The following is a 17062-nucleotide window of genomic DNA, read 5'->3' as shown; positions in this document are numbered from 1 at the left end:
ATATACAAATATATGGAAATATATATTTGTGTGTGTTTGTGTGTCTATGTGTGCAAGCTAAAGCAAAGCAGATATGTCAGTATCATTCTTAGATATGTTAAGCATTAATATTCGGTGGGTTGTTATGTTTGTTGATCAATGCACATCAATGGGAGATGTGGATGGAAACTGAAGTGATAACTATTGAAATCCGAAGGAAATGACTTATATATTTCCTAAGGAAAAGGATATCTGGAAAGTACATCTCTCAAGTGAAAAATTGCAAGTTCCCCTGTGCTGATCCTTTGACTGTATCCTTACAACTATGCCAGCAAATTGATGAGAGGTATGAGAAAACATGAATGTGAAGACAAGCTTGTGGAACAATCATTTCTGAATTTTATTCAGGGCACACTTTTTAGGGCCAAAAACTTTGGAAATGAGAAAAGCAAGGATGGTAGCTGCCAGAGCTGATCTTGATCTGTTGCAAAAGAGAACTGAAGGATAGTGCTGTAAATTTTTTTTTGATGAGTCACAGTCTTAATTACAAGTGGGATTACTGTCCTGGCTCATGTCAAGCATACTCTAAGACTTCACCCTCAAATAGCCCACAACTGTAGATTTAACAGTTTTTAAATGTTCCAATTAATCTTTATTAGAGCCATACAATTTTTGGAATGAAATCCAATTTTACTGCCATCAGCAGATATTTCATTATTACTCAGACAATACGAAATATATTCATTATATGGATTTTATTTATTCTACTTTGGTTATTTGAGATGTTACGGGAACTTGGATATTTAATTATCATGTTTTCAATATACCACTTTGTTTTCAAAAGTGATAAGGCAATAAACCATGTAGAAATCTATAAAATGTCATGCTTTTTTGTTTTTCAGAAAAATGTGAAGAACCTCTGGTCTCCAGCTTAGCACCTTCTTTCTTCAGCAGTTCATCTTCTCTGTCATCTACATCAAATAGCTATTCGCCAGGGTTTGCCAAACTAAACAAAAGAGGAGGTAGGACTTTTGCTTTTAAAACTTTGAATTATTGTGTATTATATTACTATATACTATATAATATATAGTATATATATGTTTTCTGAGGTTTTTGCGGGTGTTTGTATGTAGGTGCTTGGTTATTCGGGTTATTGGTTATTCACGAACACGAAGCCAAACAACAGCCATGCAGCTCACCAGCTCAAATCCCCCTGCAACACAGACTAATCTGAGCACAACCAAGCCCCCACCCAAACAGGACACAACCCCAGCCAATCAGAGCACAAAAAAACCCCCATCCAATCAGACCACAGCCAAGCTCTCACCCAATCAGTTCAAACCCCCACTAGCAGTTAAAGGGAGGAAACAGCTGCGATCACACATTGCTCCCAGAAGCACGAAGCTGAAGCCTGAAGATGACGAATGACACTTTGTTGAAATGTCACCAAGACACTTCCAATTTTATACAGGAGAAAACCCGAATAACCAAGGACCTACACACACACACACACACACACACACACACACACACACACACACACACACACACACACATATATTTTTCACACAAAAAAACACATATTTTTTAAACTAAAGGAAATTACAACATTTGTACAATTAATGTAATGTCATTCTGCTAGAAAATTAACAAACAAAAACTAAAAATGAAAACCCAAACCCACAAAATCTCATAATTGATAAGTATAGCAGTTTACAAAAGGAAAACAAAACTGAAAATTAGTATTACAACAAGAGCATCCCCAAAAGGGGCCAGATAGCTCAGGCTGGTACAGCCTGTTATTAAGAACACAAAGCCTGCAATTACTGCAGGTTCAAGCCCGGCCCAAGGTTGACTCAGCCTTCCATCCTTTATAAGGTAGGTAAAATGAGGACCCAGATTGTTGGGGGGGCAATAAGTTGACTTTGTAAAAATATACAAATAGAATGAGACTATTGCCTTATACACTGTAAGCCGCCCTGAGTCTTCGGAGAAGGGCGGGGTATAAATGTAAACAAAAAAAAACAAAAAAAAGCTTTGATAATTTTTTGGGGGGGAGGAATGGTTTAATTTTATTTGCAAAAGAAATAAAACAAATATTAATGGACAGTTTACATAAGTAGTCCATTTCTGCAGATAATCTGGATAGACCTTCAATGTAGTACTTCAATACTTCAATAAAATTGACCAGCTAGGAAGAGATGAGTGTAGGCAAATGGATTGCTTTGCCTATCATGTTGTTCTATTGTAGTTTGAGCCTGGAAATGGTCAACCATCTCCAGGCTCAATACACAGCTCAATACTCAGCACTTCCCAAATGCCCCAACTTGTCTCCCCTGCGACACGCTGCCTAAATTTTGCCCACTAACTATTGAGGAAAGCGAGTGATTTACTGTTGGAGTGTTTTTCTTGGAAGCCACCAGCCTGTGCTTTGGCAGTAATAAAAACTTATGATGAGACTCCACCTTCTCAATAGTAATGTCTAATTAATTTTTCTAAGCTAGACAGCTTTCACAATGCTGTGGAAACACTTGCAATGGAAACAGATCAAGTCAGTCAACCATGACCTGTGCCACAACATTTCAAACCTGCCCTCTTTAAGTTGCCGAAACACTCAACATCCTGGCTGAAACATGTTGGTGACTGCACAGGAGAGCACATACACACATTAAACTATCCAAAACCTCCTTAGTGAATACTAATGGTCTTTCAACATATATATATATATATGGTTGAAGTTCAACCAGAATCAGAATAATAGAGCTGGAAGGGGCCTTGAAGGTCTTCTAGTCCAACCTCCTGCTCAAGCAGGACACCCTATACCAGGGGTGTCCAAACTTTTTTGAGTGAGGGCCAAATACAGAAAAATAAGCAAAGGCCTGGGCCACCGGGGGGGGGGGGATGGGCGTGGCTTATTTTGGGGTGTGGCTTGGTGGTCATGTGACTGGTGGGCGTGGCTAACTGCTCATGTGACTGAGTGGATGTGGCTATGGGCATAGAAACTACTCAGAGGGCTAAAAAAAGTAATTTTTGACCAGTCCTCACACTTATGACCATCCTCACATTTATGCCCATTGCAGCATTTTTAACAACCATATCACTCATTTCACAACTGCTTCTCTTCACCACGGTTACAAGATAGGGTGCAAAATGTAAAGATAGTTGTAGGTGAGGACCAGTCAAAAGTGTGAGAACCTGTCAGAAATCACTTTTTTCAGCCGTCTGGGTAGTCCCTATGCACAGTTTAGGCTTAAGTATACTATATGTGTGTGAGTTATATATATGTGCATGTGTATCTCTATGTTTGTGTACGTGTGTGTTTGTGTTATGTTGATTTTTAATGTAATATTTTTAAATATAATTATTCAGAAAGGCATGCGGCTGGACAACAAACAGTATATAAGCCTAGTAAATTCATGTGTGGCCCGGGCCACACACAAGAGGTGACATATTGACACATGATTACTGTGTGTATTTCTAACTCGCCTATAATGTGAAGAACATTGCTCTCAGTGGGAGCAGTGATGCTGTCCTTTGGATTGAAGGATGGCTGGGATGTCAGGAGAAAGTTTGGTGGTTGAGACACGAAGGACTTCACAGAGATGGCTATCAGTCATTCTGGATCTCAGTCTGCTTTTGTTCTGATTTAACAGAGAAAATGTTTGTTCACATATGTATGTTGAGCCGAACAGGCTCATCATTCTTTTTGCATGGCGTCTCATCAGAGGAAACTTGGCATGATCCAAATTCTGATAGAAGTCAGGAGGAGAGAAGCTGATGTTGACTCTTCAGAGAATCATCACATTGCATTTCAATCAGTTCTAACTGCAGACTCTCCTCCACTTCTTCTGCATCCACCAGGAAGGGGGTCGAGAACAGCTTGATTTGTTTTTCAATGACAGAAAAATCTTGAAAACGCTGGTTGAATTCTGTCACGAGAGATGTAATTACAGAAACATATTTCTCCTTTTTAGCAGAAAGGTCTGCCTTTGGAAAAGCAGACTTGATTTCAGACAGCGCAGGGAAGTGTACAGCATTAAAGCTTCGTAGTTGTGTCTCAAACAGGCGGAGCTTTACACAGAAGGCTTTCATGTGCGCATACAGGTGTGATACCAGCTGTTCTTTGCCTTGTAGGTTCTTGTTCAGTGTATTCAGATGATGAGTAAGATCAACTAAAAATGCCAGGTCTGCCAGCCACAGAGGGTCACTCAGTTCATGAAGAGGTCGGTCCTTCTCTTTCAAAAAATTGTCGATTTCTGATCTCAGCGAATAAAACCGCTGCAGCACAGAGCCACGGCTGAGCCAGCGCACATCAGAGTGGTAGAGTACATCCCCGTATTCAGCATCCACGTCAGATAAGAAAGCTTGAAATTCCCTGTGGTACAGTCCTCTAGCTCGAATTATGTTGACAGTTTTTACAACAGTGTTCATCACATCGCCCAGCTGCACAGTCTTGGCACACAGTGCTTCTTGGTGGATTATACAGTGCATCCTAACAGCCTCACCTCCGCTCTCTTTTACCTTGACGCACACCATGGATGCCATTCCTTTGCGCTCACCCGTCATGGCCGGAGCTCCATCCGTTGTTACTCCACAGAGCTTGTCCCATTTAAGCCCCATCTTTTCAACTGCCTCTGACACAGCGTCAAAAATATTTCCACCTGTCGTTGTGCCTTTTAGGCTCATCATATCAAGCAGCTCCTCCGTTACAGCAAAATTATCATCGACTCCGCAAAAAAATTAAAAGCTGTGCGGTGTCTGTGGCGTCTGTGCTCTCATCGCATGCTATCGAGTAAAAATCAAAAGCACAAGCTTTCTCTCTCAGCTGAAGTTTCAGGTTAGCTGACAAGTCCTCGATTCTCCGCACCACTGTATTTCTGGATAAGGTCACATTGTTGAAATCCTGCACTTTTTCCGGGCACATTACTTCTGTGACTTTGATGAGGCGCTGCTTTATGAAATCACCGTCTGAGAACGGTTTGCCATGCTGGGCAATAAGTTTTGCGACTTCATAGCTTGCTGCTGTGGCGTTTTCCTGTATTTTGTTAGCACGAAATAAAAACTGTTGTTGAGCTTGCAGGCTAGCTGCCATTTGCTTGAATTTCTGTGCTCGTTTGGCACCTGTGTACGATGCGTAGCTCTGATGCTTGGTCTCATAGTGCCGACGGACATTATACTCTTTCATCACGGCAACATCTTCATTGCAAATCAAACAGACACACTTTCCGTTGATTTCTTTAAAGAAATATTCATTTTCCCACCGTGTTTGAAATCTTCTACACTCACTTGCTATCTTGCGTTTCTTGTGCTGCCATTTCTGATGACTCGTGGTAAATATTTAGGACTATATCAGAGGCCTGAAAACCTGGGACATTACAATACAGATGGATACAGTCAGTCTACTAAAAAGCAACAATATGTGGATATCATCTTCATTTAAGGGGGGAAAATGTTTCATATTCATTCATCTTGGCCAGGGTGTCAAACTTGGTCCCTTAAGACTTGTGGACTTCAACTCCCAGAGTCCTCAGCCAGCAAAGCTGGCTGAGGAACTCTGGGAACTGAAATCCACAAGTCTTAAAGAGACCAAGTTTGGACACCAATCTTAACTTTGTTTTGTATTTGGTATGAACTTGAAACTCCCTTCGTTATTCCCTGCCCAAGGGGTGGAGGCGCGAGGAGCCTCACCAGGCGGCCCGAGGAAGGCGAGGATAGAACTGCTGGGCCGGGCACGGCCAGCAGCCTCTTTCGCGCTTGCCGCCTCCTCCTCCCCCCCTCCCTTCGTTATTCCCTGCCCGAGGAAGGCGAGGATAGAACTGCTGGGCCGAGCACGGCCAGCAGCCTCTTTCGTGTTTGCCGCCGCCTCCTCCCCCCCTCCCTTCGTTATTCCCTGCCCGAGGAAGGTGAGGATAGAACTGCTGGGCCGGGCACGGCCAGCAGCCTCTTTCGCGCTTGCCGCCGCCTCCTCCCCCCCCCTTCGTTATTCCCTGCCCGAGGAAGGCGAGGATAGAACTGCTGGGCCGGGCACGGCCAGCAGCCTCTTTCGCGCTTGCCGCCGCCTCCTCCCCCCCTCCCTTCGTTATTCCCTGCCCGAGGAAGGCGAGGATAGAACTGCTGGGCCGGGCACGGCCAGCAGCCTCTTTCGCGCTTGCCGCCTCCTCCTCCCCCCCTCCCTTCGTTATTCCCTGCCCGAGGAAGGCGAGGATAGAACTGCTGGGCCGGGCACGGCCAGCAGCCTCTTTCGCGCTTGCCGCCGCCTCCTCCCCCCCTCCCTTCGTTATTCCCTGCCCGAGGAAGGCGAGGATAGAACTGCTGGGCCGGGCACGCCAGCAGCCTCTTCGCGCGCTTGCGCCTCCTCCCTCGCGTTATTCCCTGCCCGAGGAAGGCGAGGATAGAACTGCTGGGCCGGGCACGGCCAGCAGCCTCTTTCGCGCTTGCCGCCTCCTCACCTGTTTCTCGATGTTGTTACTGCCGCCACGCGTGTCCAACATGGGGAGGCGCGAGGAGCCTCGCCAGGCGGCCCGAGGAAGGCGAGGGTAGAACTGCTGGGGGCAGGCACGGCCAGCAGCCTCTTTCCCGCTCGCCGCCTCCTCTGCCCCCTCCCTTCATTATTCCCCGCCCATGGGGAGGAGCTGAGCCTCCGAGCTTAAAAGGGCCATATTAAATTATACTTCCAGAATTTGCTGCGGGCCAATAAAAACTGACCCGCGGGCCGCAGTTGGCCCGCGGGCCGTAGTTTGGACACCCCTGCCCTATACCATTTTGGTCAAGTGGCTGTCCAATCTCTTCTTAAAATAATAGAATGAAAGAGCTGGAAGAAATCTTGGAGGTCTTCTAGTCCAGCCCCCTGCTCAAGTAGAAGAACCTGTACTATTTCAGAGAAGTGACTGTCCAGACTCCTCTTAAAACATCCAGTGATGGAGCACCCATGATTTCTGGAGGCAAGCTGTTCCACTGATTAATTGTCTTCCCTGTTAGGAAGTATGTCCTTAATTCCAGGTTGTTTCTCTCTTTGATTTGTTTCCAACCATTGTTTCTTGTCCTGCCCCTCTGATGCATTGGATAATAATTTATTTTTTTATTTTTTTTATTTTGTCACACAGTATATATAAGCATAAGCATTAAAAATAACTATACAATATATAAGCATATATATGAGTATAAGCATGTAATAACTATATAAATTGGATATAACAAAAGGAAACAGTAGGACGGGAACGGTAGGCACACTTGTGCTCTTATGCACGCCCCTTACAGACCTCTTAGGAATGGGGTAAGTCAATAGTAGACAGTTTTTGGTTGAAGCTTTGGGGATTTTGGGAAGAGATCACAGGGTTTGTGAATTTGACAGAATTTCCTCTCTTCTATGTGGCAGCCTCTCAGTTACTGGAATACTGCTGTCATGTGTTTTTTTTTGTCACAACAGTATACACAAACAAATGTCATAGATAAAACAGCATATCTTGAAGAATATATATATATATATATACATACATACATACATACATATATATATATATATATATATATATATAATTAAATTTATGCATCAACTATATTAATTGGATATAATGAAGGGAACAATAGGACAGGAACGGTAGGCACATTTGTGCTCTTATGCACGACCCTTTATAGTCCTCTCAGGAATGGGGTGAGGTCAATAGTAGACAGCTTTTGGTTGAAGATTTTGGGATTTTGAGTAGAGACTATGGAGTCAGGTAATGAGTTCCAAGCATTAACAACTCTGTTAATGAAGTCATATTTTCTGCAATCAAGTTTGAAGCGGTTGACATTTAGCTTGAATCTATTTTTTGCTCTTGTAATATTGCGATTGAAGCTGAAGTAGTCTTTTATAGGAAGGATATTGCAATAGATGATTTTGTGTGTTAAACACAGGTCATGTCGAAGTTGACGGAGTTGTAAGTTTTCTAATCCCAGGATTTCAAGTCTGTCGGTATAAGGTATTTTGTTGTTTTCGGAGGAGTGAAGAATTCTTCTAGTAAAAATGTTTCCCCTAACTCTTCTTTTTTTTAGACTAGCCAAACCCAAATCCTGCAGCTGCTATTCATATGTTTTAGTCTCCAGGCCTTTGATCATCTTAGTTGCTCTTCTCTGCACTTTTTCCAGTCTCACAATTTTTTTTGTAGTATAGTAACCAAAATTGGTTGCAGTATTCCAGGGATGGTCTTACTCGGGTTTTATAAAGTACAGTATATACTCGAATATAAGCCGATCCGAGTATAAGCCGAGGTCCCCAATTTTACCCCAAAAACTGGGGTAAACTGGGGACTCGAGTATAAGCCGAGGGTGGGAAATGAGGCACCTACCGGTTGGGGAAACCCTCCCTCCCTCAGCTGAGAAGGCTGGCGGCTCCCCCGCCCCGCCCCCCCACTGCACCGGCAGGGCTTCAGTCCGGTAAAATGTGAAAAAAAGAAAAAAAAAACTCGAGTATGTCGATATACCGAGTATAAGCCGAGGGCTTAAAAACAAAACTTGAGTATAAGCCGTATAGACCCGAGTATAAGCCGAGGGGACGTTTTTCAGCACAAAAAATGTGCTGAAAAACTCGGCTTATACTCGAGTATATACGGTAGTAGTAATACTTCACGTTACTTTAATTCTATGCCTCGGTTTATACAACCCAGACTTGTATTAGCTTTTTTTTGTGGTGGTGGCTACACACTACTAGGTCATATTTAAGTGATCATCCACTAAGGAACAATCTTCAACTCAAGTAACTTATCCTGATGTTTTTGTGCTGTTCTACCCTGTTTCCACCAAAATAAGACATCCCCTGATAATAAGGCCAATTGGGCTTCTGAGCGCATGGCAATATGGCCAAGCGCTTATTTCAGGATTCAAAAAAATATAAGACAGAGTCTTATTTTGGGTAGATATTCAGTGATTAAATTCTTCTACAATTGGAGGGCTGTGTCCTTTCTGAGGCAAAGAAAAGAGTAACTGATTTTCAAATGAAAACAATTGAATAATTATGCTGGCTTCCTCTATAATCAAGTACTCCTGCTTTGCCTGTAAATTTTGAGTTACTTCTGGCAAGGTTTATTTCCTTTGCCACAACTAGTTGTTTACTATTCTTTCAATTTTTCTTTTGTGAATACTTTCTTTTGTATTTTTGATGTTTACATTAGCCTCTGTTATTTCTGATTCTGTATGTAGTTCTTTCCAAAATTGGTGCATTCATCCAAATATTCTCTTCTCATCAGTCTATTATAACAGGTTATTTGTTTGTTTTCTATCACTGTATCTTAGCAGCAGGCAAACATCTTTTCTTTCATTAATTGTAAGCCAACAGTCCTGAGTCCTGTAGCCCATTTTTACCAAATGTTCAGGTACTCCAACTCATTGGTGAAATCCAATTTTTTACTATCTGTTTTGTGGGTTTGGCTTGGTGGGTGTGGCATGGCTTGGTGGGCGTGACTTGATGGGCGTGGCAGGGGAAGTATACTGCAAAATCTCCATTTCCACCCCACTCCAGGGGAAGGATACTGCAAAATCCCCTTTCCCTCCCCACTCCTGGGGGAAGGTTATTGCAAAATCTCCATTCCCACCTCACTCTGGGACCAGCCAGAGGTAGTATTTGCCAGTTCTCCGAACTACTCAAAATTTCTGCTACCAGTTCTCCAGAACCTGTCAGAACCTGATGGATTTTACCCCTGCTCCAACTCCTATCATGGTGCTTATTCACCTTGGTGATGTCCAAGCTGGTATTAGTTTCTGTAATTTACGTGTCACCATTTTTTTCTTTTTCTTTTCAAAGAACACTCTGTCTGATTCCTCTGATGAGACCTGTCCAGTATGGTTGAATCTCTGGCATAGCTCTCATCTTCCTCAAAGCACACAAACTCCACTGCTATGTCAGGGTGCTGCCTTGCTGAAGGACAGTGTGTTTGGGCAGTTTCCTTTCTGTTCAGATGGAAACAGCTTTTTTCAACTAGATGTTGTTGGACTACATCAGCTACTACACTAGTTATCAATTTCAAAGTTGTTGGTATGTATTTGTCCTGTAGTTCCATTCCCCTTTGTTTGGATCTTTTATTATCTGGTAGGTTTTGCTAGATGTTATTATTTTTATTATTATTCATAATATTATTAGTTAAAACAGTATGTATTAGTATTAGTTAAAACAACAAATGCTGGCAATCAGCAGTTGACAGAATTTGCCTGCAATACTGAATTCTAATCACTGTACTAAAATGGCAGTCAAAGAGCTGAAGAGTTTTGGAACCTCTGTTCCAGAGTTACTAAAGGAAGCATTGTAGCAGGTAGAATAGATAAGTCTTTATCTTATAAGGAGTGGTAAAGAGTAGCTTAAAAAGAAAAAAAGCTATTTCCTTAGCATTATAGCAGTTTTAGCACTTCACTGTGCTGGAGGGAAGAGAAATAATGGGATTAAAATTAAGCTGTTTTTCTTTCCAAACAGAAGAGCACAGCTATTATCCATATTTCAACCTTCACAATTAAATGTTGATTATTCTCAAGCAATTTTGAGTTACTCAGCATGATGGGGCATATTATTAATAATCATATTTTCTTTTTCAAATAATTGAGTATGCCACGTTTGTGTTAACAGGAAAAGACTGACAAAGACTCCTAATTATGGAAGGTAATATGATGAAAAACTGCTTCAAGTTTCATAGTGCATTTTTGTGTGTATTCTTATGGAGGTCTCTCATATATGATTCAAATTAAAAAGCTATGTGCATATGTGTGCATTACTGATAAATAGTTAAACTCCATAATCTTTACAAATTATGGAAACTTAATAGATTTACATTATCATTGTATATAAATTATTCATAATTTGTTCTTTGTCTCATAAATGTTTACAGAAACATGGAACAATGCAAAATATTGTTCTTTAATTGCTCCAAAAAACCATTTATTGCTTTTTGATTACTAAGTGATCCTCAAACTTAATGTTGGAAAGAATTTGTGATTGTTTCTTTTAGTTTGACCACTTCAAATTTCTTCTAATTATTAATTGATAATATGTAAATTTCTGCAGTGTAATAACGTACAGATTCTTAGAAATTGCCACATTTCATAAAATGTTTCTTCAAATATTCTGTTGGATGTTAAACATAAAGATATGAAATCATTTCACAAAATTCAAATAATTTAATAGCTTTGTGACATGGCGCATTAGATTTATTTTTGCTCCCTTCAAGATGGATTTGATATTTTATGGTAGTATTTATAACAACATTTAAATTCACATGAAAAGTTATAATCTTTATATAATATGATAATTATATATTTTATTAGTAGTAAGAATTATTTGCTATTAGAAAAATTGGAAAAATATTTTAAATAGAAAAAATAGGATTTTTGGAGGTCTTTTTTGAATTCAAAATGGCTGCAGTAAATGTCTTTTTGGAAGGAAAAGTATTCCACATTTTGCTAGCAACTGTAGCATATCTGCAACTAATCAAAGTTTATCTTATCAATCACTTTTCCAATACATGCTGGTCATAGACAGTAGTAAAGGATTTTTGGAAGTCTCAGTTAAATTGGGGATAGGCAAGTTTTTCAATCTAAGAGCTACACTTGCCAAGTGCTATCTTCTGAAAAGCTGAAGGGTTAGAAACAAATAATATCATCACTATATTGATGTAATTTAATTCTGAGAGAGCTACTCAAGGTTTCCAAATGTCATAGCCTTGAGACTCAGAATATATATCAATGGTTTAAATATATGTTTGGTGCAGTTCATTTCTTCATTTTCCTGAAGACGCTTCAATAAATATCTTTATAAAGACGTAACATCAATTTAGCAGAATGCAGTGGAAGAGCTTTCATTTCTAAAGATCTCAGTTTTTGCTGCTCTTTTTTAAAACAACAGCATATTTTACAACCCTGCAAAATATGATAAAAGGGAACTAATTTTTAATGCTTTTTCTTTGCACAGTGGTGTAGCTATTGTTGCTTGCTGTACTAAGTAATGAAATCATCTCTTTTATTATACATAATAAATATGAGTTGCCTCTATTTCTTTAAGTGACTTCAATTAAAATTTAGGAACAATTTTCTTAGAGTTATTTCAGGTCATCTTTAACAGTGACTTAACCATTTACTAGAGCAAGTACTTTGTCTAATAATTTAAAAAATACTGTCTGAATGTATTTTTCATTTGCATTAAGCAAAAAAGAAAAAGAAAGAAAACCAAGTGGATGTATTTTGATTAAATAAAATATTTTTATATTAGATTTATATCCCATACAAAATACTAAGGATTAGGGTCTCAGAAATTCTGAAAACAGTTTATATTACAATGGATGAAAGATATACAAGAGAGCTTCATTTTTGACAGAAGACCTCCTAATAAATTGTGCTGTGTTTCTATTTTTCAAGTATTAGAGTCTGTCACACTGACTTTTCACACTCTACTTGTTATGTCCACACAGGCATGAACAAAGAGGTGCGGGACATATTTTAAAGTTATTGGTTAAAGGCTGACAGTTTATAAAAAGGGGCTGTGAGCAGGGATCTGCATGTTGGTTTATAATGAATCCTTATCTTAAATAAACGTTGCTGCTGGAAGTCTGGCTTCTTGTCTATGTTCCCATACACAACTTTTCATTGGTGATGAAGGAGGGAATGCTGGGCTCTGAGCCCACACAGAGAAGTGCTGATTGAGAGGTCGTAGAGATAAAAGGGGCATGTGTGAGTGACGACTGTTGTTTTGGAAAGAGAATGGCTAACCCACCATTTGATCCCGAAACAAAGATGTGGGATTCTTATTTAATCCTTTTTGACTGTATATTGGAAGCTAATGAATATACAAATATCACAGTTATAATCATAAACAAGTTTTCAAAAACAAACTTTTCTTGAGCATTTGTGGAAAATAAGTGTTCGAGATGGTGGTCATTGCTCCCCAGTCCCTTCAGATGGTTCCCTGGGATATATTATTAAGCAATTGTGGGAACATTATGTTTCACGACCATCTTGCATTGCTAGAAGACATGCTTTATACCATAGGGATCAGGTGGAGGGTGAATCTATCAGCTGTTACATGGCAGCCCTCTGAAAAGCAGTTATTTATTGTGAATTTAGCAACCTAAATTAAGCCCTTTGAGATAGATTGGTCTGTGGGGTTCAGGATGTTCGGTTACAGAGACGATTATTGGTGAAACCAACATTAACACTACAAATAGCAGTGGAAGCCACCGAATAATCAAACAGATTGATGGAAGAGATACAGAAGTTGGGCAGCCCCCTGATGACTAGAAGGGGGGCAACCATCCATTGGGGAGAGGTGGAATTACGGGGAGCACTGAAGACAAGGAAGATAATCATGATGTTGTCCTTCGGTGAGGGCGGCCAGTAAAGATTGTGGCCCGCTGAGACTAAGAACCCCAGAGGACGAGTGTTTTACTATTAACAGGGATGGCTGTCATTCAGAAAGGGTGAGCAATCAAACCGGGATTTCGGGAAGTAGTACAATTTACATTACCATCCGTATTGTAGGATCTCCCTGCCAGATGGAAGGGGATATGGGGTCGGCAACAACAAGCATATCCTTGGCAGACACTACAGAGATTGGTGCCACATGAAGCTGAGCAGAAGCTTATGCATAGCCATATTCACACTGCCTAACCTCTGGGACCCATTTGATTTGCAACTTTGAGATTAGAGAAAACTGGGGTTCATAAAATCTTGGGAGAAACTGTCTGAGAGTTGAGTAAAGAGTTTGCCGATAGGTTTGATGGAAAGTTGGGAGAATATAGGAGTACCCCAATATTCTTCAGTTGGATCCCAAGGTGGCACCATTAAGAATGAAACCAAGGAGGGTGCCATTTGCATTAAAGCCCAAGGTAGATGAACAACTGGATAAGTTTCAGTTCCAGCAAGGCATACTGGAACTGGTGGACCACGCCAACTGGGAGACCCCTATTGTGATGCTAGTGAAACCAGATGGACCAGTCTGAATTTGTGCTATTATAAATGCACTTTGAATAGGGCTCTTCAACGTAACACTTATCCGTTACCAGTGGTGCAGCATTTGTTATATTCTCTTGGGGGGAAGGGCAAGACCTTTGCAAAGTTAGATCTTGCCCAAACTTATCAGTGGCTCTCCATGGATGACGCCACTGATGAAACATAAACCACCATAACTCATCGGGGGGTGTTCCATTATCAACGCTTACAGTTTGGAGAAAGCGTGGCCCAGGGTTGTTTCAAAGTCTGATGGAACATTTGCTATTCGGCATCTTTAGGGTTGCTTCCTATTTTGATGACGTTGTTGTGACCCAGGTTCCTGAACCCGGACTCTTGGACTCGGATGATTCAGAAAGTGAGGGAGAAGACCTGGCAAGCCCTGCTTCTCTTGAGCCCTCTCCCTCCCTGGCACCCACTCAAAGGGAGGAGGAGGGGCCGGCAAGGCCTGATTCTCTGGAGCCTTCTTCTGATTTGGCAATGCCCCAAGAACAGTTTTGGAGTGATGCAAGACTGCGCAGACGTGACCGGCGCGCGCAGCAGAAGCAACGTTGAGATAAAGCCAAGTAATAATTGTCATGCAGTGACATCTGCAGAGACTATAAATAGGAGGCGGGACTTCCTGGTTTTTTGTCTTGGACAAAGCAATGAATTTGCGCGGGCAAACTGTATCAATGGAGGGAAGAATATATTCGTGAGTAATTCTGGCCTTATCTATAATTTCCTCGTTATCTCCAGAAACTTGGCAGGCCCGTGGGTAGACGTGGCCAGGACATGTATCTATGTAAATAAAAGAAGAAAAGGAGGCCTCTGACTGACTCTTTGCTGGGAGTATTGGGGGGAGGGAAACAGAACATTTTGTCCAAGACCCCGACTAAAACATCTTCCACCAAAGATGGACCAGCAGCAGGTACAGCAGCAGTTACAGCAGCTACAAGCGGCTAATCAACAGCTCCAGCAGCAAGTGGCTCACTTGGCAGGCCAACTTGCTGCCTGGGATGTGCCTGCAGCCCCCATCCTCCCACCTCCTCCTCGTCGCAAGTGCCCGATAACCGTGCCGGATAAGTTTTCTGGGCAGCCTGAGATGTTCCCGACCTTCTTGGGACAGTGCCAGCTCTACATGGCTATGAGGCCAGAGGATTTCCCAGACGACCGGGCTAAGGTGGCCTTCGTGATTAACCTTCTTTCTGGCTCGGCTGCTCGATGGGCCACGCCCCTCTTGCTCCAGGACAGCCCCCTGCTGGCGGACCAACAGCGTTTTTGGCAGCACCTGCGCACCATGTACGAGGACCCCGTTCGAATGCTGACGGCAACCAGGCGCCTTAAGGAACTCCGTCAAGGGAAACGCCCCCTGCAGGAGTACATCGCCGAATTTCGTCTTTTGTGCCAGGACTTTGACTGGAATGATGCAGCGCTGGTGGACGCGTTCCAGGAGGGACTCTCAGAGGAATTGCAAGATGAGCTGGCCCAGGTGGAGGCGCCACGGACCCTCGACAGCTTGGTGCCCCTTTGTCTCCGCCTTGATGCCCGTCTGCAATGGCGACCGTCCCGTCACACCCCCCGGGACCTGCCGTCGACATCTGCACCCCCACTTCCTGCACCACCAGCACCCCGGGTCGCCCCACATTTTGTAACCGCTGCGGAAGAGCCCATGGAGTTGGGAGCGGCCAGACCTCGCCTGACAGCCCAGGAGCGGAACCGGAGGCGCCAAGGGGGATTGTGCCTGTACTGTGGGGAGCCCGGCCACTTCGCTGCTTCTTGCCCCAGAAAGCGAAGTGGGGCACGCACGCCAGTCCCCGAATCACAGCGTGACCAATCGGGAAACGGAGCAGGCCCGACCTCGGAGAAACCCTAGGTCGGGCACGTACTAAGCCCCCACTGGACATTGTGGAAGTAGACTCTGGGCCCCCTCGGCATCTGATTCTGGACACACGGATATGGTTGGGGAACCAGTCGGACGGGCTCCAGGCACATGCGCTGGTGGACTCAGGGGCCACAACAAACTTTATGGACCAGGCCTTTGTGACCCAGTTTGCGGTCCCCGTGGTTCCGGTGGACCCTCCGATGCGGGTAGAGACAATTGATGGACGAGAACTGGTGTCCGGCCCCATTAAATTTGCCACCCAGCCTTTGCGCCTGGCTATTGGGGACCATGAGGAGGCGATCCAGTTTTATGTCACGGCGGACCTTCATTTTCCCTTGGTCCTTGGGTTGGCCTGGCTTCGGACCCACGATCCTCAGGTGGCCTGGTCGCGGAACGCCATCTCTTTCCCGAGTCTGCAGTGCGTCGATCACATCCGCCACACCTGTGCCGGCCAGAACGTCCCCACCGCTGCCATCACCTTGCCTCCTGAGCTGACGGACTTCGCCGACGTGTTCAGCGAGAAGGAGGCGGACCGACTACCCCCGCATCAGCCCCACGATTGCCCGTGGACCTTCTGCCCAACGCACCACTGCCTGTGGGACGCCTGTATTCCATGTCGGAGCCCGAGTTGGCCGCCTCAGGGACTTCCTGGACAAAAATCTGGCCCGAGGGTTCATCCGCCTTCAAAGTCCCTCTCGGCCCCGGTCCTCTTCGTGAAGAAGAAGACAGGGACTTGCGCCTGTGCTGTGATTACCGCCGGCTAACGCCATTACGGTGCGGAATCGCTACCCCCGCCGCCATCCCGGAGCTGCTGGAGAGGTTGCGGAGGCCACGATCTTCACCAAGCTCGATCTCCGGGGCCTACAACCTGGTGCGGATGCGAGAAGGAGACGAATGGAAGATGGCATTCGCACCGATACGGACACTACAAATACACTGTCATGCCATTTGGGTTGACCAACGCCCGCCGCTTTTCCAGCACTTCATGAACGACGTGTTCCGAGACATGTTGGATCGGTTCGTGGTTATCTACCTGACGACATCCTGATTTACTCGGTCCAGGAAAGCCACCTTCGACACGCCAGTCTGGTTCTGCAACGCTATGGAGCAACAACTCAATGCGAAGCTGGAGAAATGCATCTTCTTCCGGACTTCCATAGAATTCCTCGGGCATATCATCTCGCCCGAGGGCATAGCCATGGACCCATGCAAAGTAGAAGCTTTGTGTAGCTGGGAAGCCCCTCGTCGGGTGAAGGATGT

At 43.5% G+C, this 17062-nt stretch overlaps 1 protein-coding gene across 1 annotated transcript in view; it reads left to right on the top strand.

Annotated features, from left to right (window-relative positions):
* The first annotated feature begins 327 nt into the window (after positions 1-327).
* Positions 328-17062, top strand: part of CNTNAP2 (contactin associated protein 2) — a 788332-nt gene continuing 771597 nt past the window's right edge. The window contains exons 1-2 of the mRNA XM_058182711.1: positions 328-436; positions 882-1001. Coding sequence (XP_058038694.1) covers positions 328-436; positions 882-1001 — 229 coding nt within the window. The remainder of the gene's footprint in view (positions 437-881; positions 1002-17062) is intronic.

This window comes from Ahaetulla prasina, chromosome 4 (genome assembly GCF_028640845.1).
Source record: "Ahaetulla prasina isolate Xishuangbanna chromosome 4, ASM2864084v1, whole genome shotgun sequence".
NCBI classification, from domain to species: Eukaryota; Metazoa; Chordata; class Lepidosauria; order Squamata; family Colubridae; genus Ahaetulla; species Ahaetulla prasina.
The sequence above is the reverse complement of the archived record's forward strand: the minus strand, read 5'-3'. Positions and strand labels throughout refer to the sequence as shown.